We start from the raw sequence: 25840 nt of genomic DNA, 5'->3' as shown, positions 1-25840 counted from the left end.
TGTGAAATGCATAGTCAGATGGACTTGGATTGGTGTCTGGCCAGTTACTAACTATGACTATGGGCAAGTAGCTAAACTCCAGATCTCAGTTATCACAATTCTTTAAAAATATGACAGTACAGGGGACTCATGGACCTGGATATTGGGAATAAGAAGCAGAGGGAACAGACTCTTCCTGAGCCCCAGAAATTGCATTCTGCTCCCCAGAAAACAGGTTCCCCTTTCCATTGTCCACTCTGTAACTCTTCTTCACCCATTCAGGCACTGATTGGAAGAGTCAGGATTTCTTCGGCAGTGTTGTATGTTTCAAATCAACCCAAGACTGTAGGGTAGGAGCTCAATATTGATGACAAATATATTTTATGAGTGGTTTTTTTTTTTGGAGAATATTTTCTTAAAGGTTGTTCCAATAAATAATTTACTGGGCAATGAAAAATGGAGAAGGTGACTCTGATGACACTTTGGAGCATCTAAAGCATGAAGTTTAAGGAACCTAGGCAGCCCATGGCTATTTAAAAGCTTTCTGGAAGGGGTAACTCTTCCACATTTCTTTAAAAGGTTACAGCCCAGCAGTTGGCTTCTTGAATGGTACTCTTCTCCCAACTCCCTCCTGGATGCCACTCTGAAATCATTATCATCACGATTTCATTCTGCTTGGTGCATAGCACATAGCTCTTCTGAGCATTCTTTTTTTTATCTTTAAAATTGATATAGTCACATTGTTAGGATTTTGGGTGAGAAGTAAAAACAGATTTTTTTGAGACAGGGTCTCCCTCTGTTGCCCAGGCTGGAGTGCAGTGGTGTGATCTTGGCTCACTGCAGCCCCAACATCATGGGCCCAAGCGATCCTCCCACCTCAGCCTCCTGAGTAGCTGGGATTCCAGGCACATGCCACCACACCCAGCTGATATTTTTATTTTTATTTTGTAGAGACCGGGTCTTACTTTGTTGCTCAGGCTGGTTTCAGACTCCTGGCCTCAAGTGATCCTCCTATCTTGGTCTCCCACAGTGCTGGGATTATAAGTACGAGGCATCACACCTGGCTCTTGGGTGAGAATTTGAAGGTATTTGAGATTATTATGACCAGGAATTAATGCATCAATCAGTAGATTAATTGGTTCATTTATTAAATCAACAACTATTTAGTGAGTACCAATTAAGCGCCAGGTACTGTGTTAGGTTCTGAGGTTACTGTGGTAAATGATGCAATGTTTGGCCTTCTGGAGCTTAGAATCTGGAAGGGAAAGCAGTCCCCAAATGAGTAAAAAGCAAACAAATATAAAAACAAAAACAATAAGTGTTCTGAAGATAATAATAATCAGGAATGCTGATAGAGAATCTTGAAGGGAAGGAATTGTCTTAAATCTTGTGGTCAGGAAAGATTCCTCTGATGTGTGCGATTAGGCTGAGACCTGAAGAGTGAGTGCCCCAAGTCTCATCCCTGGGGGTTCCCAAAGAATTATTAATGGACCCTCTCATCAAGATAAAATGAAAATATCTTAATCTGGCATTCAAGTGTCTCCAAGATTAGGGTTGCCAGATAAAATAAATAATGCCCATTTAATTCTGAATTTCAGATAGGCAACAAAAAATTTTTAGTATGGCATTACATATTGCATGAGACAAATTTATAAAAAATTCATTGTTTGCCTGAAATTCAGATTTAACTGGGTGTCTTGTATTTTTATTTGCTAAATCTCTTAACCCTCTTCATGAGCTTCTCCAGCCAGCCTCTTTTGCCTACTGTCCATCATTTCTTCCACACATTTGAAGCTCTCTCCACAAGGAAGGGTCCAATTGCCTCGTCTTTGCTCATGCGGTTCCCTCTGCCTGGGTCACTATTCTCCTGCCGTATATTCTTGGTAAACTCTTCTTCCCCTTTAAACCTCTGTCCAGATGTTACTTTCTCAGGGAAACCTCTAGCAGAGCACATTACCCCCAGTTCAGGGTGCTCACCAAACCTGGTTCTTACAGGATTTTTGCCTTATAATTCTATGTTTTAGAACTGGTCTCTACAAAAACAGACAAGACTGAGTGCCTAAAAAGGAAAGGTTATAAGGAATTATCTCATTCTTCCTGCCCTCTCCTTTGCCCCCCTCCCACTCAACCCCCCCCCTTTTTTTTTTTGGAGACAGGGTCTTACTTTGTCACCCAGGCTGGAGTGCAGTGGTGCAATCTTGGCTCACTGCAACCTCTGCCTCCTGGGCTCAAGTGATTCTCCAGCCTCGGCCTCCTGAGTAGCTGAGACTACAGGCACACACCACCACATCCAGCTAATTTTTTTCCCCTATTTTTTTGTAGAGACAGGGTCTCACTATGTTGCCCAGGTTAGTCTTGAACTCCTGGGCTCAAGGGATCCACCCGCCTTGGTCTCCCAAAACTCTGGGATTACAGACGTGAGCCACCGTGTCCAGCTGTCAGCTTGCTCTTTATAATATTAATCTAAGACATTCAGCACTTTTCTGTGCCAGGTGCTGTGCCAAGTGCTTTGCATACAGCATTTCATGTCAACCCTCCATAACCTTATGAGGTAGATTTGGTTGAATCTCCACTTTGCAGGTGAAAATCAGGTATGTAGAGGTGAAGTTCCTTGCCACTGTTTCCACATCTGTAAAATAAGACTGATATCAACATTTTCTCTATGAGGTTTTCTCCCAAACTAGAATGTAGGTTTCCAGAAGGCAGGAGCTTTGTTTTATAAACTTCTGTATCCTCACAGCCCAGAATTGTGCCTAGCATTGAGTAGGCTCCCAGTAAATACTTGTTGAATGAATGAATGAATGAATGAATGAATGAGTCATGTTACAGATAAGGAAAGTGTAATTTAGAGACAGAGAAAGTAAGTTACCCAAGGACCCATAGCTAGATGTGGTGGAATTTCCACTAGAACCAGAATCAGGGTGTGTTGGTAGATGTTTAACAACTGGCTCGGCTGGGTGCAGTGGCTCATGCCTGTAATCCCAGCACTTTGTGAGGCCAAGGCCGGCGGATTGCTTGAGCTCATAGTTTGAGACCACCCTGGGCAGCATGGTGAAACTCCATTTCTACAACAGCAGCAATGACAACAACAACAAAAGAAGCCAGGCACAGTGGCACACGCCGGTAGTCCCAGCTATTCGGGAGGCTGAGGTGGGCTTGAGTCTGAGATGGGGAGGTTACAGGGAGCTGAGATCCCGCCACTGCACTCCAGCCTGGGTGATAAAGCCTGAGCTTGTCTCAAAAGTAAACAAAAAAACCAAAAAAACCCTACAAGTGGCTCTCTGGAAACACAACATTAACAACCCTGATTTGTAGCATTTGCTGATTTACATTGTATAAATACTCCTAGCATGGCTGATTTCAAGCTATCAACCTGGTGTCAATCAGCTTGCAAGTTTCCTGCAAATTTAACCATGGGCTTTTGTAAACCTGTCTATGCAAGTTGGCATTAACCTACCATGAACTAGAACACAGGGGTCTCGGTCCGAAGGGTATACCCTCACCATTACTCTCTCCTGTCTTCCCGAACAAGGCATAGTCTATATTCTTTTTGTTTGTTTGTTTGTTTTTTTGAGACGTAGTCTTGCTCTGTCTCCAGGCTGGAGTGGCACCATCTCGGCTCACTGCAACCTCCACCTCCCTGGTTCAAGCTATTCCCCTGCCTCAGTCTCCCGGAGTAGCTGGAACTACAGGCGCGTGCCACCACACCCGGCTAATTTTTTGCATTTTAGTAGAGACAGGGCTTCACCATTGTTGGCCAGGATGATCTTGATCTCCTGACCTCGTGATCTGCCCACCTCAGCCTCCCAAAGTGCTGGGATTACAGGCGTGAGCCACCACGCCCAGCCCGACACAGTCTATATTCTGATAGAATGTAAGTAGGAGGGGGAAGACACCCAAATAAACTCAATTCACTGCAGATTGCATAGGTGATCCTTTAAAAACATAAGCCCAATCACAAAACTACCTTGCTTAAAACTTTCCTTATGCTGTTAGCATAAAATCCAACCTCTCTCCCTCTCTCTCTCTCTCTCTCTCTCTTTTTTTTTTTGAGACAGAGTCTTGCTCTGTCACCCAGGCTGGAGTGCAGTGGTGGAATCTCAGCTCACTACAGCCTCTGCCTCCTGGGTTCAAGCGATTCTCCTGCTTCAGCCTCCCAAGTAGAGGCACGTGCCACCATGCCCAGCTAATTTTTGTAATTTTTAGTAGACACGAGGTTTCACCATGGTGGTCAGGCTGGTCTCAAACTCCTGACTTCAAGTGATCTGCCCACCTTGACCTCCTAAAATGCTGGGATTACAGGCATGAGCCACCACGCCCGTCCACACCTAGTCAAAATCCAATCTCTTTACCATGGCACACAAGGCCCATTATGAAACCTCGCCCTCTACCAGGTACTGTACGAGGCTCGGGGGATACAGTGGTGAACATGACATACACATGTCCTGCTTGCATGGAGCTTGCAGTCCAGTAAATGAGGCTGTCAAGAAACAAATAGTTAACCATTAAGCACAAAATGATAGACTGAGATATATATGTAGTGGAGAAGGTACTTGGAAAAAGAATAATGAGGACAGAGGTTGCTTACTTGGACTGAGGGTGAGTTGAAGAAGCCATTCTAAGAAAGTGACATTTGAGACCTGAAAGATGAGAGAGTTGGATGGGTGTGGGGCTGATGGCCAGGCAGAAGGGGAGAGGATTCATCATTTTGAGGAATAAGAATAATTTCTGTAAATTGGAGCCAGTGGAGATGGGATGGGGACCACAATTATAAATATGAAGGGCATATAAATATAATATATAAATATAAGTATAAATATAAAGGGCAGGGGCTTATGGAAGGAGGTTTAATTTCCTTTGACGATAGAGCCTTAAGTCCCAGGTGCACTCTGATCTTGTTTAACTTTCTCTTCCAGAAACCTTTTTATAACACCTGGGTAGCAATCATCTAGTGACCGTTTGACTTTGCATAGATGAACAGACACAAGCCTAGAGAGACATGTAATCACCAACAGTTTCTCAGCCAGTAATAGTTGTATAGCCTTGGGACAAGTCACTTTTTGAGCCAGCACCATCTGATAGAAATTAGTGGGAACCACAAATGAGAGCCATATGTGTAATTAAAAATTTTCTACCAACCACATTTAAGAAGTAAAGAGAAACGGTAAAATTCATTTTATAATATATGAATTTGACCCAATATATCCAAAATATCATTTCCACCTGTAATCAATATAAGTCTTAGAAATCTGGTGTGTATTTTATTTACACTTATGGCACATCTCACTTCGGAGTAGCCATATCTCAAGCGCTAGGTAGCCATATGTGGCTAATGCGTAAAGTGTTGGAAGGTGCAGTTGGCAGCGTCAGTTTCCTTTTCTGTGAAATGAGGATAAATGACTGGAAGCTCGCGAGAGCGCACACCAAGCACCTGGCACTCCGCCCTGGACACAGGGGGCGCGCCTTTAAGTTTGGTTTCTTCTGGTCCCTGCTCTCCCCTCCCATCCCTCCTCTAAGTCTCCGCCCCCGCCCCCTCAGGCTCCAGGCGGAAGCAACCCTGTTCCAAATGCAGCGCGCTTTACGGCGGCGCGTCCTTTTACCGCGGTGTGGCCGCCTCGCTTGTCGCGCGCACTTTTGCCCTATTGGCTCTGCGGCCCCGCTCGCCGCACTTTACGGCAGTGTGGCTGGAGCAGCGGCTGACGGGCCCGCGGTCTGGGAGTGAGTGCAGGGAAGCGGAGTATTTGCTGGGCCGGGTACCATGGACGTGGGCGAACTTCTGAGCTACCAGGTATGAGGGACAGGGAGGGCCGAGGGACAGGGAGGGCCGAGCGACCGCGTTCTCACCTCGGCAGGGGTCGCAGGGGCCAGAGCCCCTTCATCTCACCTCCTCTCGCCTCACTCCCGGGCCCTCTAACTTCTCATGCCACCCGGGGTCTCAGCCCTTCGTTTTCCTTTCCTCTCCGAAGCCCTCCTGTGCCCCTTCGATTCATCCCTTCTCAAGACCTGAACCCTTCACCTCCTCTTCCTCACCCTGGGACCTGCTTCCCTGAAACTCCTCTGAAACCCCGGACTATCCTTTTTTCACAACCATGTCCTCTCAGCTCTCATGTTCCCCCAGTCATTGAGGTGATGGTGGTGGCGGCGGTGGGAGCGCCCTGATCGCTCTTGGATTTGATCTCCAGCTTCTCCACTGACTGGCTGTGTGGCTCTTGGACAAGTCATTCCCCCCCTCTTTGAACGAAGTTTTTGTATCTATATGGTGGAGACACTAATAACTGCCTTAGTAGGGTTGTTTGAGGACTGTACCGTAAACTGATGTATATGAAAGCTGGGTTTAAAGTGTGGAAAGCTGTGCTTGTGTTTACTGCGATTTGGAGGAGATGTTGGGAATTCTAGCATGGAACGAGTTTCTAGGAATCTTGCTCAGGGTCCCCCTTGGCTAGGATACTTATGGGGAAACTGTTTGGGACCTAGAGAGCAGAAAGGACTTGTCCAAAGTCACTCAGAAACAAGGAGCTGGAATTTGAGCTCAGGCGTACTGACTTCCACCCCAAAGTTTTTCCCCCGCTTTGATTCCATAGGAGGGTCATTGTGAGGGGCAGTAGAGCTGCATTGCCGAATGTGATAGCCACTAGCCACATAGGCTGTTGATTGCTTGAAATGTGACTAGTCTGAATTGAGAAGTACTGTAAGTGTAAAGTCACATTTGGCTTGGAGACTAGTATGGAAAAAGTAAAATTTTTATATTGATAACATGATCGTACTGATTATATCAATTACATTGGTTATTGGTCATATTGATTAAATGATCATATTTTGGATAATGGGTGAAATCAAATATACTTAATTTTAAAAATTTTATTTTGTTATTTAGAGACAGGATCTTGCTCTGTCGCCCAGGCTGGAGTGCCGTGGCATGATCATTGCTCACAGTAGCCCCAAACTCCTGGGTCTAAGTTATCCTCCCAAGTAGCTAGGACTGCAGGCGGGGCATCACTATGCTTGGCTGATTTTTAAATTTTTTGTAGAGACAGGGTCTTGCTATGTTGCCCAGGCTGGTCTCAAACTCCTGGCCTCAAGCAGTCTTCCCACTTGACCTCCCAAAGTGCTGGGATTACAGGTATGAGCCACCACACACCACACCCAGCCAATAAAATATGTTTAAAACCAATTTTAACTGCTCCTCTTGACATTTTAATGTGTTTACTAGAAAATTCAAAATCACATATATAGTTCAGCTTATATTTTTGTTGGACAGCTCTGCAATCAAGAATAGGTGATTAAGAACCGTGAGTCTGGACCCCTAGGTTGCTGGCAATCTCTGTTTTCCTACTAACTGGCTGCTGTAACCTTGAACAAAATACGTAACTTCTCTGTGCGTTGGTTTCCTCATCTGTAAATGGGGGACAATGACAGTAGCTGCCTCACAGGGCTGTTGTGAAGCCGTTGAGAAATGTAAAGTGTTTAGACAATGCTTGCCAAAGAGTAAACATTCAGTAAATATTAGCAGTTATTTTCATACCACTCCCTCAGCCAATATACAAGAAATTGACCCTGGACACTTAAGACATCATGGGAAAGAACAATTCAGCATGGGGAGCTATATAGCCAAGAGATTTTTCTTTTAAAGACAGTTTAATTGATAGTGAAAGACGAAGGGAAATAGGCAAGTTATTAAATGAGTGATTGTATGCCTTCTTGGAATTTCTAGAATGGCTAGCCCGTTAAAGCTAGAAAAGGTTCATTCATTTGCTCAACAAATATATATTGAACACCTACTGTGTTCAAGGCAGTCTATCCGCTGAGTATATAACACTGAATAAAAGACAAGATTCTTGCCTTTGTGGAGCATCTGGTGGGAAGTTACAAGATAATAAGTAAACAAGACATTTCAGATTGTGGTGAGTGCTAGGAAGGGAATATAGCAGAGGATGCTATACAATTGCACTGCTGGGTATAGTAGCCACTAGGCACATGTGATTCTTGAACACTTAAAATGTGACTAGTTTCAAATTTAGATCTGCTACTTGTGTAAAATACACACTGGATTTCAACGATTTAGTATGAAAATAATGTACAATATCTCTTTTTTTTGAGTTGGAGTTTTGCTCTTGTTGCCGAGGCTGCAGTGCAATGGCGTGATCTCGGCTCACCACAACCACTGCCTTCCGGGTTCAAACGATTCTCCTGCCTCAGCCTCCTGAGTAGCTGGGATTACAGGCATGCGCCACCATGCCTGGCTGATTTTGTATTTTTAGTAGAGACGGGGTTTCTCCATGTTGGTCAGGCTGGTGTTGACTCCCGACCTCGGGTGATCTGCCAGCCTCAGCCTCCCAAAGTGCTGGGATTACAGGTGTGAGCCATTGCCACTGGCCACATGAAAATAATGTACAGTATCTTAACTTTTATGCTGATTACATGTTGAATAAATAACACTTAGGATGTATTGGATTAAAGAGAATATATTATTAAAATTGGTGTTGCCTTTTTAAAAACTTTTAAAATGTGGCTACTAGAAAATGTAAAGTGGGCCAGGTGTGGTGCCTCATGCCTGTAATCCCAGCACTTTGGGAAGCCGAGGCGGGCGGGTCACCTGAGGTCGGGAGTTTGAGACCAGCCAGACCAACATGAAGAAACCGTGTCTCGCTGGCCAGGCGCGGTGGCTTACGCCTGTAATCCCAGCACTTTGGGAGGCCGAGGCAGGATCACGAGGTCAGGAGATTGAGACCATCCTGGCTAACACAGTGAAACCCCGTCTCTACTAAAAATGCAAAAAAATTAGCCGGGCGTGGTGGCGGGCACCTGTAGTCCCAGCCACTGGGGACACTGAGGCAGGAGAATGGCGTGAACCTGGGAGGCGGAGCTTGCAGTGAGCCGAGATCGCACCACTGCACTCCAGCCTGGGAGACAGAGTAAGACTCTGTCTCTAAAAAAAAAAAAAGAAAAAAGAAAAAAAGAAACCCTGTCTCTACTAAAAATATTAAAAATTAGCCGGGCGTGGTGGTGCATGCCTGTAATCCCAGCTACTTGGGAGGCTGAGGCGGGAGAATCGCTTGAACCTGGGAGGTGGGGATTGCAGTGAGCTGAGATCATCCCATTGCACTCCAGCCTGGGCAACAACACTGAAACTCTGTCTCAAAAAAAAAAAAAAAAAGAAAAAGAAAATGTAAAGTTAGGTGTTTTGTTTGTGGCTTTTGTTGTATTTTTATTGGACAGCACTCTAGTAGAAAATAACCATTGGGAGTTGGGGACAGGACCTTTTACTTTATGTAATGTGTTTGAGGAAGGACACAGAGGAAAGGATATTAAAGGACTGAAGGTTGAGAGGAAGCTAGTCATGTGAAGGGAGCAGAATGATGGGGGCAGCGAGAACAGCAAATATGGACATAGGCTATTGGTAGAAGCTGGTGCAGCCTTGAAGGAGGATCGATGTAGCTGAAACATGGGAAGTGAGCAGGGGAATGGTAAGTGACAAAGTTGAAGATGTAGGCATGTGACAAGACTGTGTAGGCCTTCCTTGTGGGCCATGATAAAGACCTTGACTTTTGAGAGCTACGGTAGGTAGCTTCATTCAACCCACTTGTTCACAGATGAAAAGTGAACCTTAGTCTGATAAAGGGACTCACCTGAGGTTGTGGGCCAAGGTGGTGGCCAGAGTTGAAACTAGAATCCTGATCTCCTTATTATTATTTTTTAGTGTTTACACATCTTACCACATTTAATCTTAATGACAGTACTGAATATGTTAATATAGGAACCTTCATTTTAAAGGTGAGGGAATAGGTATAGAGAATAAAAAACATGTCCAAATTCACACAAGTGAAATGTACCTCAAGGATTCCAATCTAGGTAGCTTTGCTTCTTGATCATCAACACTTGTTTATTGTGTTATTCCAGAAGTATTTCACTTTGTCAATCTGACCCCTTTCCCCCTCACCAAGAGCAAATATGCCTAGCGCCTGCAGGTAGATTGGGCTTGCCACAGGCTAATTTTCCTGAACTACAAAACTTTACTTGCCTTCCTTATCCTGGATCTTGGCCTTTATGTTTACATTTTCTGAGGATTCAACCTAAGAATTTTAAAATGCAAATATGTTGGTTGCACAATAAGGAACTACAGTAGTGGAACTCATTTAATTCAGGTTGACAATACTGAACTGAACTGGGTGACAGGGCTGAAACCTCCTAAGTCTGCTACTGGAGAGCACTTTCATCTCGCCAGCGTAGGGCAGGCATGCTCACGTCCAGCTGGCCAGCCAGGAGCGTCTCCTTCCCTATCGCAAGTTCCCCACTTTGGCTAATTGACCGGCCAGAGCCATTCGAGAGGTGAGAGGCCCACCTGTTAGGCACCAAAAACCAGCTCTGGGCCTTTGCTCAGCGAAATATCCTCAATTCAAGGCTAAGTTTCAGAACCCAAATTCAGAATTATGGTCTAAGGCTTGGAAAGCAGCACCGGTCCCAAAATCTACCTCAGGACCTTATTGAAGCCCTGGCTTCCTTATACCACCTGGCCTTGTCTCAGAATCCTGGTCTCCTTATTTCCAGCTCTGTACATTCCCCTTGTGTTCTGTTCATTCAGTTTCCTTTTTGTAAGATCCATGTCCCTCTTCCTGTTCCTAAAAGATGGTGAAGTCTGGAATCTAATTCATAATCGGTTGCACCCATCCTCTTGCAGAAAGTCGTGAGTTTATGGATGCAAAAGTTCTTTGAGGCCAAGCGTGGTCATTCACCCCTGTAATCCCAGCACTTTGGGAGGCCGAGGCAGGCGTATCGCTTGAGTCCGGGAGTTCCAGACGAGCCTGGGCAACATGGTGAAAACCTGTCTCTACAAAAAGTATAAAAATTAGCTGGGCGTGGTGGTGTGTGTCTGTGGTCCCAGCTACTTAGGAGGCTGAGGAGGGAGGATTACTTGAGCCTGGGAAGCAGAAGTTTTGCTGAGCCAAGATCACGCCACTGTGCTCTAGCCTGGGTGACAGAGCGAGACCCTGTCTCAAAAATGAAAAACAAACAAGCAAACAAAAAAACTCCTTGAAAACAGTAACATTTTGTAGACATGAAAGATGCTTTACTAACCAGCATAATCTATCTAAATCCTCATAACAACCCTATGAGGAAGGTACTGTTGTTAATCCCTGTTGTACGGATAAGGAAACTGAGGTACAAAAAAAGCACCTACCTTAAGGCGTCTAGCCAGGTAGAGGAAGGCCAGGGTACCTGGGCAGTCTTACTTCATAGTTGGAGCTCCTAACTACTGTGCCGTACTGCCTGCCTGCTGTATGCCAGATGCAGAACCAAAGTGTTTTCAGACAAGTTATCACATTTAATTCTCAACATGCCCTCTGAGGTCGGCAGCATGCCTGTATTATAGGAAAGGAAACTCAAGCTAGGGCGGTTAAGCTGCCTACTGAAGGCCAGACAGCCAGTAAGGAGCAGGGCCAGAACTGAAGCCAACTGAACACCCAGAGGTAGTTTTCCATTTTGTTTTCAGATTTGAAAACTTTTTAAAGTTGAGGTATAGTCCACATGTCAGAGAATGCGTTCATCTAATGAGCCTTTGGTTATAGTTATCATTTACAAAGTGGACTCAGCACGACCACTGAAATTTGCTTCTTGGGGACATAAAGGAACAAAATTATCTGATTTAAACATCCCCATCCCCATCCCTAGAGTTTGATTCAGTCTCCTGTGGGACTTTAGATTCTCCATTTCTAACCAGATCCCAGGTGATGCTGACGCTGTACTTTGTGATCCCCTGGTCTGAAATGATCTACCTTCCTTGAACAATTTTTCCCCAGCTGAGACATACTCCTCCCCTCTTGTGGGCATTGGTTTGCAGATTTTTGAGCTTAAGTTATACTTTTTCCCTGCCATTCAAGATATTGAGAGCAAATCACTTAATCTTCCTGGGCCTCAGTTTCCTCATATGCCTAATGAGGGGATTAAGTATGCAACTCTCACTGAGGCCCCTTCTAGCTTTAAAATTCTGTGGTACTAATTATTTAGACCGGGGCTCCAGAGATTTCAAGGGATAAAAACGCTTCATGTGGTAGACTGAGTGGGGCTGAGAATCTGGGAGCTTTGGGTTTTAATCCCACTTTTATCATTACTTATCTAGGTGACTCAGGACAAGTCACTTTCCTTTTCTGTACATCTTTTTTTTTTTTTTTTTTTTTCCAGTCACTTGTAAAATGAGGAGACTGGGCGATATGACTTCTGGTTCTTTTCATTTCCAAAATTCAGAGACTAAGATGGATGCTGTATCTAAAATTCAGAGACTCAGCCAGGAAAAATATCATGCAGTGTCAAGAAATGTTTATTAAAAGTATTTAGCATTTTTTGGGTGCTTACTACTTTTCATTTTTGAGGCAACTTGGTGGGGAGATTCCAATTTTCTGCTGAGATTGGTTCTTCTACAAGTAATAGAGATAGGCACTCAGCGCCTCAGTATATGCCGTATATCCTTGACATATGTTAACTATTCATTTGAGGAGATAGGAGAATTACAATATGGGCAGGAGGTGGTGGAAAAAGTCTTCAAGAGGAAACCAGTTATGTTCCCAATATGGAAATGTACTTTTTTGATGCCTTCAGGCTTAGACATCTCATCAAGAAGTGTGCCCAGCAGTACCTTGGCTGAGAAGTTTCTGCTGGCATAGACGCGTGTATGAACTCCAGGGCACTCTCATTAAATCTAATTCCACAGATGTCTGGGAAAAGTTCTTACCTCTGAAGTTTTCCAATAAAGAATTCACATTTAGTGTGGCTTGTGACATGAGAGGTATTCTTTTTGAGGCAAATTGGGTTCAGGGACCCTTGGTTTTGGTGATATTGCAGACACCCACTCCTCTTGTCCTCTATCAGTAATATCTTAGCATATCTCTTGGATTGCAGGAGCTTACAGAAATATCTAAACTTGCTCCTTTCCCCCTCTTAGTCTTTTCTTTTGAAATAAAATTGTGAACGGTAATAAAGGGATAGAAATAGTATTAAAGAAAATACTTGAGAAGCGGGAAAACTATTACCCTAATTCAATCAATATTTTTCTGTTCCCAGAGTCCTTACGTATTTTGTGAGGCTGGAACCATTGCATATATACTATTTTGTGTTCTATGTTTTTAATTTAACATGGCCAGGAATATTTTCTGCGTTTCTACATAGCCTTCATGCTATTTTTAATATTTGCATACTTTTTGCTCGAGTGATAGACCATTTTCCCTAAATTGCTCTTCTATAATTGGATATTTAGGTGGTTTTCTGGTTTTTGTTCTTGGAGATAGCATTGTAGTGAAGTGCTTTGTTCATGTAGCATTTTTTTCCTTCCCATCTGTCATTAGTAATTACCATGTGCCATCTCCTGTACCAAGTATTGCATGCACTAAAATTATTATGACATGGACCATGGACATTAAAGAAGAATTCATAATGTAAGGAGCAAGACAGACATTTAAAAAACTAACTGTATGAATAAAAGTATTATGGGAGCACAATGGAAGGAAGGATTGGGTATGGAAAGGGGATATATTGATGGGGATGGATTTGGTTTGGTCATTGAAGAAAAGGGAGATGACACTGGAATCCTAGCCTTGATGAATGAGTAGGGATTCTGTGGGTGGTAAAGGACACTGGGGACAGTGATTCTTGACGGGGGTTATTAAGAGCAAAAGCAGGAGAGTGATATGTTCAGAGCATTGGGTAAATGCAGCAATGGGTAAAAAGCAGGGAGTGGCCGGAGACGATGGGGGTCATCTCAGCTGCAGATGTGTGGCGCAATACGTCGTACTCACGTGGAATGAATCATTGGTTGTTTTACAGTGCTAACAGTATACTGTTTGTGTGTGTTCCAATTTTATTACAATCTTTTTAAAAAAATAGAATCAGGGTCTCTCTATGTTGTCCAGGCTGGTCTTAAGCTATCCTCCTGCCTCAGTCTCCCAAAGTGCTGGGGTTACAAGTGTGAGCCACTGTGGCTGGCCCCAGTTTTATTACAATCTTGATAGAACTAGTTGTCATAATTTATTTTTTCCACTAATCTAGTAGGTATATGAAAGACTAGTTCAAGGTTGCTTTAATAAACATTATTTTTTTTTCTTGTGTGAGTTTATCATTTGTATTATTGTGTGTCTCATAAGGTAGTAGTTGTAATTTCGTAATTGAGTTTTTCTGTTTTATGGATTTTTTGGTGGTTGTTGTTGTGTGTATAAGAAACATTACTGAAAATCTGAAAACTGGTGCTCAGATACATCCTTTATTCTGTGAAGGCCTCCTCCCAGTAGCCCTAAGAATGTGATTCTAATCATGAAGTCATATTATATAGGCTCTTCTTGCATGTCAGTTTAGTACATTTTGAAGTTACTTTTTGTTGGAAGTATGACTATAACAGATAAGGATACAGAACTATTCTCATTGATAACATTTCAGACTGTTTTTCTCTTTCATCTCATGAGGGATTTTTTTCCTTAAGGTCACTTCCTCCCTTTGCATTCTTCTCATCATCTCTTTTTTCTGGCCCATTCTTCTCACACTTACAAAACACATTCTATTTATCTTTTTACACACATTCTTTACTAAACTGTAGACTAGTATATGTCATCTGTGAAGGCATGCCTTTGTATATGCCCTGGTAGTTTCCCCTTCTGGAAAGCTCTTGCTCTACTATCTTGTTAGCTTGTTGGCTTACATCTCTGTGCTTTCATGTCAGACTTCAAGAAAATTGGGTTCACATCTGATACTTCAGTTGCTTACTCATTTTCCTCTTCCTTATTATCATATCTTGCCACTCTTGCTACAAAACCTACATTCTTTGCTTTTTAACTTTTTATTTTGAATTTTAAACTTAGAAAAAATTATTAAAATAGTGGAGTTTCCATATATTCCTCATCCAGCTTCCCCTAAAGTTAACATCTTATGTAACCATTATGTAAAGATCAAAACTAGGGAATTAACATTTGTGTAATACTAGTAACTAAACTGCACACTTAATTCAGATGTCATCAGAGATGTCTGGTCATTTTTTTGCTCCAGGTTTCTATCCAGGATCCCACATAATGTTTGTCATATTTCCTTAGTCTTCCCTTGTCTTTGATGTTGAAGAGTACTGGACAGCTATTTTGTAGAATGTTCAGAACCTACATTCTTGAAGTTGTCAGTGCTGTCTTTTGCCAAAGATTTTCTTGGGTCTCCTTATTCTGGAATCTTCACTAGAATTTGACTCTGTAACCCTCTTCTTCATCATTTTAGAAGAAGTCATTGATTCTTCTCCTTTCAGCATCTTTTTGCAGACAGCTCTTAGTTCACCATCCCTGATTAACGTTTCATGTGTGTACTGAACATTCTGGCCAAATGTTCAGATATCACATAATTCTCTGCTTCCTCCCCTGCCTATCCCCATGGCCAACTTTGCATTTTAGTCAGGGGTGTTGACATTCAGCAGACTTGAAAGGAGCCTTGGAGCTGTTTCTCAAAGATGAAAGGGCTCAAAGATGAAAGACAAGCTTCTTTACTTTTTTTTTTTCCCCCGAGACAGAGTTTCGCTCTTGTTGCCCAGTGCAGTGGCACGATCTTGGCTTGCTGCAACCTCTGTCTCCTGGGTTCAAGCGATTCTCCTACCTCAGCCTCCCAAGTAGCTGGGATTGCAGGCATATGCCACCATACCTGGCTAATATTGTATTTTTAGTAGAGACAGGGTTTCTCCATGTTGGTCAGGTTGGTCTCGAACTCCTGACCTCAGGCGATCCACCCGCCTCGGCCTCCCAAAGTGCTGGGAATACACGTGTGAGCCACCATGCCCGGCCGTGGTTCTTTTCTTCATGGGTTGTACAGTCTCATGAGCACAGAGCCTGCCTCTCTCTCAGAGTAAAGAAGGTGTTAGGATATGAAAATGATTAACTCACAGTTTTTGCTCTCTTGGAGCCTGCAGTCTAATGGGGGTATATCCCAGATTTGAAATCCAAGTACAGAGTGTCAGTGCTGTCGGTGCTGTTATGGAGCCATGAACAAGATGTGGTAGCACAAAGGCACAAGCAGCGCTGCCGCTGGGAAGCTGGGAAAGGCTTTATGGAGGGAACGCTGCATCTTCAGGAGTCTTCTCTCCATCCCTTCCTTTCTGTTCCAACCACCACCACCTTAGTGTAGACTCTTAAGACTTTGTCGACAGGGTGTAGGGGTTCACACCTGTAATCCCATCACTTTGGGAGACTGACGTGGGAGGATCTCTTGAGCTCAGGAGTTTGAGACCAGCCTGGGCAACACAGTGAGACCTCGTCTCAAAAAAAAAAAAAAATTAGCTGGGCTTGGAGGTGCGCACTTATAATCTCAGCTCCTGGGGATGCTGAAGTGGGAGGATTGCTTGAGACCAGGAGATTGATGTTGCAATGAGCAGTGATCACACCACTGCATTCCAGCCTGGGTGACAGAGCTAGATTCTGTCTTAAAAAAGAAAAAAAAGAAGACTTTGTCAAATAAGTAGCCTCTGGTGGTCTCACTTTTACCATTGTGAATCTCATATTGGCAAGGCGAGATCCAACAGAGGCCAACAGAGGACACTGTTCTTCAGTCATAGACTTCAGTCCTACCTAGTTCAGCTTCCTTGGAGACAGGTCTTCTTACTAAGCTGCCTCGCTAATTTTGAAGGTGAATTTGATGAAGACAGCTATGCCTTTCTGCAATCTCTCAGTAGTTGTCGTTGTTTAAATTGAGGGATTGAATTTATAAAGTTTAACCCAGTAGAGAAGTTTTCCTATATAAAAACGACTTCACTGGAGAATGTGGATGGTTCACAATAGCTTGTCAGCACTGTTGGAGAAAATACTTCAAAGCCTGTTAGGCATCCCTTAATGTTTAGCGTAGTGCATGAATGTGAGCTCTGGGTCAGACGGCCTGCATTGGAATCCCAGCTCTGTTACTGCTAGCTGTGTGACCTTGGGTCCATTAATTAACCTTTTTAAGCCTCAGGTCTTCATCTTTAAAATAGAGATTGTATAGTAGTGTCTATCTCAGCCCAACCATCTTTAAAAAAAATTCTGCTTTCCCATCTTTCTTAAAAAAAGGATTAAATGAGACAATTTGGATAGTGTTAAGTAGTACAGTGCCTGACACATAGTGAGTGCCCAGTAAGTGTTAGCCATTAATTTTCATTATTTATCTCATTACTAAGAACACACATGCTACAGCAACATGGCGAAAAATTTTTTTTTAAATTTAATTCTATAAAGCTGCCTCAGTATTCCCAAGGTCATTGGTCCCTTGGAGATTAAGGTTCAGGATCCTATACAAAGAAGTGAGAACAGTTTGTTGCCCACACGTGCCACAGTATAGAAATGTTCACGGTAGGTTAAAATACAACCTTATTCCACCACAGTTAGCAGCCATTGATATCAAGAATTATGTCATCACCACACTAATTATTTTCCCCTGGTCTCTTTAAATATTACTAAGATATCTCAGTTTTCCTATTTTCTAGCTCCAAGAATCTCATTTACAAATTGCTCCTTCCTTTGTCTTTTTTTCCCCTTAGCGTCCTAAAGGAAGTAGTTGACTTTGGTCTAAGTCTTGTGTAGCTGTAGAGAAATTGGAATTACGAGAAGATGTAGTAGGAATTCTGATACTGCTTTTACCTTCTCCAAGGTCAGCCATTTAGCTCTTTAGTATTTCAGCTGAATATTGGCATCCCTTGGAGATATTGAGGGTTTGGTTCCAGACCACTCCAGTAAAGCAAGTCATATGAATTTTTTGGTTTCCCAGTGCATAGTAAAGTTCTATTTACACTATACTGAAGCCTAATAAGTGTGGAATAGTATTATGTCTAAACAATGTGCATACTTTAATTAAAAATGCTTTGTTGTTAAAAACTGCTAACCAACACCTGAGCCTTCAGCAAGTTGTCATCTTTTTGCTGGTGGATGGAGGGTCTTGCCTGCTTTTGCTGGCTGCTGACTGATTAGGGTGGTGTTTGCTGAAGGCTGGGGTAGCTGTGGCAATTTCTTAAGACAACAGTGAAGTCTGCTCCATCTATTGACTCTTCCTTTCTTGAAAGAGTTCTCTGTAGCAAGCTGTGCTGTTTCATAGCATTTTACCCACAGTAGAACTTTTTTCAGAATTAGGGTCAGTTCTCTTAAACTGTGCTGCTGCTTTATCATCTAAGTTCATGTAATATTCTAAATCCTTTGTTGTCATTTCAACAATGTCCACAGCATCTTCACTAGGAGTAGAGTTTATCTCTAGAAGCCACTTTCTTTGCTCATCCTTAAGAAACAACTCCTTATCCATTCAAGTCTGATCATGAGATTGCAGCAATTCAGTCACATCTTCAGGCTGTGCTTTGAATTCTAGTTATCTTGCTGTTTCCACCACATCTGCAGTTACTTCTTCCACTGAAATCTTGAACTCCTCAAAGACATCCAGGAGGATTGGAATCAACTTCTTCTAAACTCCTGTTGATGTTAATATATTGTCCTCCTCCCATGAATCATGAATGTTCTTGATGGCATCTAGAATGATGAATCTTTTCCAGAAAGTTTTCAATTTATTTTGCCCAGATCCGTCAGAAGAATCACTATCCATGGCAGCTATGAACTTATGAATGCATTTCTTAAATATTTAATAATAAGACTTGAAAGTTGAAACTGCTCTTTGATCCATGGGCTGTGGAATGGATGCTGTGTTTGCAGGCATATAATAACATTCATCTCCTTGTACGTCTCCATCAGAGCTCTTGGGTGACCAGGTGCATTGGCAGTGAGCAGCAATATTTTTGAAGAATTTTTTTTTTTTTTTTCTGAGCAGTAGGTCTTAACAGTGGGCTTAAAATATTCAGTAAACAATGCTATAAACAGATATGCTGGCATCCAGGCTTTGTTGTTCCATTTCTAGAACGCAGGCAGGGTAGATTTAGCATAATTCCCAAGGGTCCTAGGATTTCAAAATGGAAAATGAGCATTGGCTTCAATTTAAAAGTCACCAGCTGCATTAGTCCCTAACAAGAGCATCAGCCTGTCCTTAAGCTTCGAGACCAGGCATTGACTTCTCCTCTGTAGCTGTGAAAATCCTAGATGGCCTCTTCTTCCAACAGAAGGCTGTTTTGTCTACATTGAAAATCTGTTGTTTAGTGTAGCCACCTTCATCAATGATCTTAGCTAATTCTTCTGATTAACTTGCTGCAGCTTCTACATCAGCACTTCTGGGTTCACCTTGCACTTTCATGTTATGGAAGTGGCTTCTTTCCTTAAGCCTTATGAATAAGACTCTGCTAGCTTCAAACTTCGTGTGCAGCCTCCTCACCTCTCTTAGCCTTCATAGAATTGAGGAGAGTTGGCCGGGCGCGGTGGCTCAAGCCTGTAATCCCAGCACTTTGGGAGGCCGAGGCGGGTGGATCACGAGGTCAGGAGATCGAGACCATCCGGGCTAACATGGTGAAACCCCGTCTCCACTAAAAATAAAAAAAAAAAAACTAGCCGGGCGTGGTGGCGGGCGCCTGTAGTCCCAGCTACTCGGAGGCTGAGGCAGGAGAATGGCGTGAACCTGGGAGGCGGAGCTTGCAGTGAGCCGAGATCGCGCCACTGCACTCCAGCCTGGGTGACACAGCGCGAGACTCCGTCTCAAAAAAAAAAAAAAAAGAATTGAGGAGAGTTAGGGCCTTGCTCTGGATTAGGCTTGGCTCAAGAGAATGTTGTGACTGGTTTGATCTTCTATCTGGAGCACTAAGACTTTCTCCATATAAGCAGTAAGGCTCTTTAGCTCTTTTACTATTCATATGTTTACTGGAGTAGCACTTTTAATATCCTTCAACAGCTTTTCCTTTGCATTCACACTTTTCTGTCTGGTATAAGAGGCCTCGCTTTCGGCCCATTGCCACTTCCAACATCCTTTCCTCACTAAAGCTTAATCATGTATAGCTTTTGATTTAAAGTGAGAGATGTGAGACTCTTTCACTTGAACACTTGGGGCCATTGTAGGGTTATTAATTAATTTCAGTATTGTTGTGTCTCAGAGAATAGGGAGACCTGAGGAAAGAGAAAGGGGAAAGGCTGGTTGACGCAGTCAGAACGCACACATTTATTGATTAAGTTCGCTGTCTCACATGGGCGTGGTTTGTGGTGCCCGAAAACAAAGTAGTAATATCAAAGATCACCCATCACAGATTATCATAACAGATATAATAATGAAAAAGTTTGAAACACTGCAATAATCACCGAAGTGTGACACAGACATGAAGTGAACACATGATTTTGGAAAAAAGGCAGCGATAGACTTTCTTTTTCTTTTTTCTGGAGACAGAGTCTTGCTTTATTGCCCAGGCTGGAGTGCAGCAGTGGAATCATAGCTCACTGCAGCCTTGACCTCCTGGACTCGAGCAATCCCAGAGTAGCTGGGACTACAGGTGTATGCCACCACGCCCAGCTAATTTTTTTGTGGTTTTTGTAGAGATGGGGTTTTGGCATGTTGCCCAGTCTGATCTCAAACTCTTGGACTCAAGTGATCTGCCTGCCTCAGCCTCCCAAAGTGTTGGGATTACGGGTGTGAGCCACTGTACCCGGCTGATAGACTTTCTTGATGCTGGGTTTCTACAACTCTTCAATTTGTAAAAAACACAGTATCTGCAAAGGGGGAAAAAAATGAGGTATGCTTGTAGTTCAGAACTAGTTTCTTTTCCATAGAATGCCAGCAGTGACTGATCTGAAAAATGCTTTAGCCTAAACTTTAGAACTCCAGCTCCATTGTGGGTTAGTAAATGGAAATTAGCTTTTCTTCATCCTAGGATTCAGTGAAGGATCTAGTGAGACTACTGCAGTGCCTTTCTATCTTTTAACTCATTTTGGATTATCAGCTGCTTGTAAGCAGATTATGTGCACTGGCTCTTTGGACTTCCTTTCAGCTAGCTACCCAGCAATATCTAGAGTCGCTGAACTAAGAAGGAGTTGAAACTGGCCGGGCGCAGTGGCTCACACCTGTAATCCCAGCACTTTGGGAGGCTGAGGTGGGCGGATTATGAGGTCAAGAGATTGAGACCATCCTGGCCAACATGGTGAAGCCCCGTCTCTACTGAAAATACAAAAATTAGCTGGGTGTGGTGGTGTGCACCTGTAGTCCCAGCTACTCAGGAGGCTGAGGCAGGAGAATTGCTTGAACCCAGGAGGTAGAGGTTGCAGTGAGCTGAGATCGTGCTACTGCACTCCAGCCTGGCAACAGAGCAAGACTCTGTCCAAAAAAAAAAAAAAAAGGGGAGTTGAAACCAAGCAGAGTATCATGATGCATCTCTCTGAATATATCTGACTTTATTCCAAAAGCAGGCATGATTGATTATTGAACAGTTTTGTTGGCATTATTATTTTTATTGCAGATTCTGGCTTCATGTTTGGCATTATTCATGTGCTCATTCTGTTAATACATACAATTGAGGATTGATGACATTTCTTTATTTGAATCCCTTATTTCCAGTTAAGAGCATCTCAGTTTAAAATTTCTTTTGGGATCCTTGATAGAGTTAAACATTAGCAGCACATCAGTCCTCTGCTGGTACATAATGTTGGAATGCGATTTTCTTTTCAGCTTTGCATAAAAAGAAACAAATTGTAGCTATAGTTTGTCATATTATCTTTTAGCAGATGCTCTCAGCATCAATACTTCCATAATAGGATCAATGATGAGGGAAACTTTTGAGCATCTTAGGGTTACACAGTTATTCACAGAGAAGCTGAAACATGGAATAGGGGCTCTGGCCTGGAGTACCTCTGTTGGGCAAGGGAAGGTAAAGATGCGAAAGGATTAACAGAATGGTGAAACTCAGCAATAAACAAGGACATGAAAAAGACATTATGATTGATTGAGGGTGGTAGCTGAAAGAAACCCATAATGAGGTTCCTTTTTTAAGAAAGGTGGCACAGGTTGTATTGAATTGTACTAACTTCTTGTTTCTCTGGTGTCTTTGGAAAGTGTGGTGCCCTTCAGAAACAGACTTTCCAGGTAACTGAAGCTTTTAATTGGTGAGATGATCTATTCCAGCTTCTTCTTTGTACACATGGGTAAACCAGAGAGCCCAGAGAGGGAATAACTTTAGGACCCCAATGATTTGGTGGCAAAATGGGGTTCAGGACAGTGCTGTGTCCATGATGATGCTTCCTCTTTTCCATGTGCAGAACATGCATTTTTCATCATTTTGTATGAAGATCCTTCTAAAACATAAACATTCTTGCCTTTCTCAGTAGGACACACTGTGATCTCAGGAGCCTCACTATGTACATGTTAGTTGTGCCTGGATTCTCTCATGACCTTTTGAAATGTGGAAAGCTTTTACTCCTGCACTGTGGAATGGTAGGGATTTTGAGTTCTTGTGCCTACTTTGTGTAGTTTGCATTCTTTTCCTTGGTGTCAGCTGTCACTCCTTAGTGTTATGGTTTGTTTGATAAGATATCTAACCTCTGAGGCCTTTTTTGCCTTTTCTTTTAATGGTGTTTTGCAAAGTTGAGGTTGTTGGATGAATGAAGCATTCGTATTCTTGGTCATTTTTGGATGAACTGCAAAACGTTTTAGAGCTCTGTTGCTAGATTCCAAAGTCTGCGAGATACTAGAAATCATTTTAGCCTGAGTAGTCTTTATTTTCCGTGTAGCTTTTTCTCTAGCATCTCTTTGCGCCTCCCCACCTCCGCCCCCCGCCATCCTGGGGTCTAGAGAACATCTGAGCAATTGCTGTTGTCCACTAATCATGAGTCTTTCAAGAGAAACTAGCACTCACAAATAGGGGCTTTAACCTGGCCTTCTGTGGGGTGATCCTTTCTTTCATGATTACTTATCTTTCTGGAGGGTAGCCATTTACCTGTCTGATTGCCTAAACCCTGTATCTTTTAGTCAGCCTTATATCCAAATACACACACCCACAGGCCTGTGAAATCTAATTGTATCAGTCACCTGAGATGCTGTATGCTTGTTCTTCACCAGTTTATGCCTCTGCTCACTTCTTGTCTTGTGTCTGACTCTTGGCTCTCTGTCATATCCTACCTCTCCTTTCCCCTCCTCTCCAACACATACCAGTTTTTTTGGGCTTGGTATGTACATGTGCTCTCCGGCTCCCAAGCCAGAGTCTATTAGTAAGGGCTCTGCATGGTTGGGACGGCAGCTGCCGTATACAGTGTGCCTCATATGGTGTACCCTACCCTAGCTGGGCCTGTAAGACCCAACCTTTGGCCCTAGCCCGTTATCTGACCCATCTGATCCTCCTGTGAAAGGACAGTTTGAGCAAAACCCTGCTTGAGAAGCTTACAGATTTTCCAGTTCTGCAACTTTGACAGTCTGTGAGTTCTCCTTCTGGGTCTTATCTCCCTTTGCCATAGTTTCCTAGTCATTCACCAGCGGTTGGTGAGGAAATAGGATGTTATTTACCATTGTTTCTAGGGCATTGTGACGTATGCTGCTAGTCGGGCTGTGAGACAATCCAGATTTTGGCAGGGTTAGCAAATTTCATTTGGATTAGTGCTCCATATTGAACCTCTCATTCTTTAATCATTCCACACGTATTTATTAAATGCCTACTAAATGTAAGGTATTATACTAGACACTGGGAATAGAGTGCTAAACAAGACAGTTGTAGTCCCTGTCTTTATGGAACTTACATCCAAGGAGGCAAGACAGACAATAAATAGCAATACCTAAACAAGCAAACACATACTAGATAAATACAAACAAGATAATTTCAAATAGGAACATGAAGGAGAAAAATAGGCTGATGTAACAGTGTTGAGGGAGCAGTGGCTGTTTACTTTGGAAGCTTCTAGAAGGCCTCTCTGAGAGGTGACATTTGAGCTGTGAGCTAAATGATGAGGAAGATCCAGACATATGAAGAGCTGTGGGACTAGCAGTAAAGATCAAGGGAAAAGCCAAAACAAAAACTCTGAGGTGGGAACAGATTTGTCATGTATGGCCAGAGCTTGGTGAGTGAAGAAGGGACAGTTGATAAGGACAGAGGGGCCAGCTTCGGGAGGAGGGAGAATCCTAACATTTTTGAACTTTATTCCTAGCACAATAGGAAGCCATTAGGGATTTTAAGCTGTGGAGTGACACAATTTGGTTTATATTTTAAAAGATGGCTGCATCTACAGAGTGGAGAATTGTAGAGGAGCATTCTGGCTAGCTTAGCTGTTGGAGGGTGTGGAATTCACCTTTGTGCTGCAGAGGGCTGCAGCTGAAGCCGTGCTGTTCCTGGGATAATTGTTTTCCTGCCTAGGTTGTTTTCACAATCTCTACTTCTAAACATTTAATCTGTGTTCTGGCTTAATCAAGAAGCAGCGCTTTCCTTGTGCCAGGCTTGGCTCAGAAAATGTGGGCATGGTGCCTTTTGTTGAGCACCCTGGCCTGGAGAGAATGAAGAAAGCAGCCCCTTGTGGCCTGAGGACAATGCAGCTGACCCTCAGCACCTGGTAACTTGTAGGAAGCTTTAGAATCTATAAACTTGATGTGCTTCTGCAAAACAGTTGCAGATGGTCTGAAGTGATGATTAAATATCACTGCCGCTTTGCCCAGATCTGCTGTGGCCATCCTCTCCATGTCTGGTTTTACATTACAGTGGGTAATTAAGGGGGCACAACCATTTCTAGTTACTTCCAGAACATCTTTTTCAGTTGGTTTATGGGGAAATTACAGTTTCTGTCAGTTGTGTTAAGTGACTGCATTGAGCAGCGATTGTGAATGGCTACTTTTTGTGTTCAAAATAATACTAATACAAAACACCCAAACTTAAAAAGAACTGTCCTTAATGAAAGGGAATAATTGCCTGCCTCTGCTGTCTCTGCTGGATCTCCAGTGGGAGTTCTGCCATCAGACTTGTCAGAGTTGGTTGGCAGGGACTTTTTCTCCTGAGTTAGCACATAGAGATCTGAACGGACAGAGATAACACAAATGAGCAAAGATACAAGCATATCTGCAGAGGAACAGATTTCCTTCTGGCCAGAGGTGCCGTTGGTGGGCACCGCCCTAATTTTCAATGCATCTCTTAGCGCTGATGACAGAACTTTTCAGCAAATTTTAAAAAATGGCTTAAGCACCACCTGAGCTGGGCAGTTTTTATAAGATTTTAGAGTTTCAAAGGGCCTCAGGCTGCTAAGCCTGCCAGTGTAAAGTCACTGAATATTATCTCCCTGGCTTCTCACTGGGGATCCTCACACCTCACTCAGTATGATGAACTTGGAGACAGAAATTCGTAAGCTTCTGCCCCATTTTTTTGACTGAAGATTTCTTCTTCCATTACCACAAAACTTACAAGGACACAGAAGACTCAGTGGGGGAAAAAGATGGCATGTGCGTCTGGCTGACATGACGTGTGCCAGTGGTCGCATGGGGATTCCATAATGAAGATTGCAAATCACTTCCCATCCTCTTGGAGCCTGTCCCATAATTAGAAGATGAAACATTTTGTTTAAATTGGTAATTTTTCCCCCTCCCTTCTCTGAGTGCTTAAAACCACCATTAGAGCAGGCTGGAGACTGGTTAACTGATTCTGGGCTCCATGTTCTAGTAGTGATTGTCAGCAGGCAGTTGAGGAAGTCTTATTTTAATTAAAAAAGCAATTTTTAGCTGTGCTTCACCTTGTGTGAGGCAGAGGCACCTCTGACCGTGTGAACTTTCTGATTGCTGAATGTAGTGAGCATAGCTTTTCTCAGGAGCATGACACCAAGCCTAGCCAGATAATATCATGAGGTGGGTGTGCAGCTGGCCTTGAGGTATTGTCTCTGCACTAATGGCAGATTTGCCCTTCATTTGACAGATTGACTTTGTGTTTATGGGAAGGGCGTCACTTACAGGGATGGCATGTTCCTGAATTGAAGTGAATGCAAAGCAGCTCATAGAGGAGCATGGAAATTTTCCTACTTTTAATGAA

The 25840-nt window shown here is 43.1% G+C and overlaps 1 protein-coding gene across 1 annotated transcript in view; it reads left to right on the top strand.

Moving 5' to 3' along the window:
• The first annotated feature begins 5401 nt into the window (after positions 1-5401).
• The window catches only part of CTNNBL1 (catenin beta like 1), a 177890-nt gene continuing 157451 nt past the window's right edge, over positions 5402-25840 (top strand). Inside the window, exon 1 of the mRNA XM_025398976.1 lies at positions 5402-5767. Within this exon, the coding sequence (XP_025254761.1) occupies positions 5738-5767 (30 nt within the window). The 5' untranslated portion in view covers positions 5402-5737. The remainder of the gene's footprint in view (positions 5768-25840) is intronic.

This window comes from Theropithecus gelada, chromosome 10 (assembly GCF_003255815.1).
Source record: "Theropithecus gelada isolate Dixy chromosome 10, Tgel_1.0, whole genome shotgun sequence".
In the NCBI taxonomy this organism is placed as follows: Eukaryota; Metazoa; Chordata; class Mammalia; order Primates; family Cercopithecidae; genus Theropithecus; species Theropithecus gelada.
Note: the sequence above shows the minus strand (reverse complement) of the source record. Positions and strands in the feature narration are given on the sequence as shown.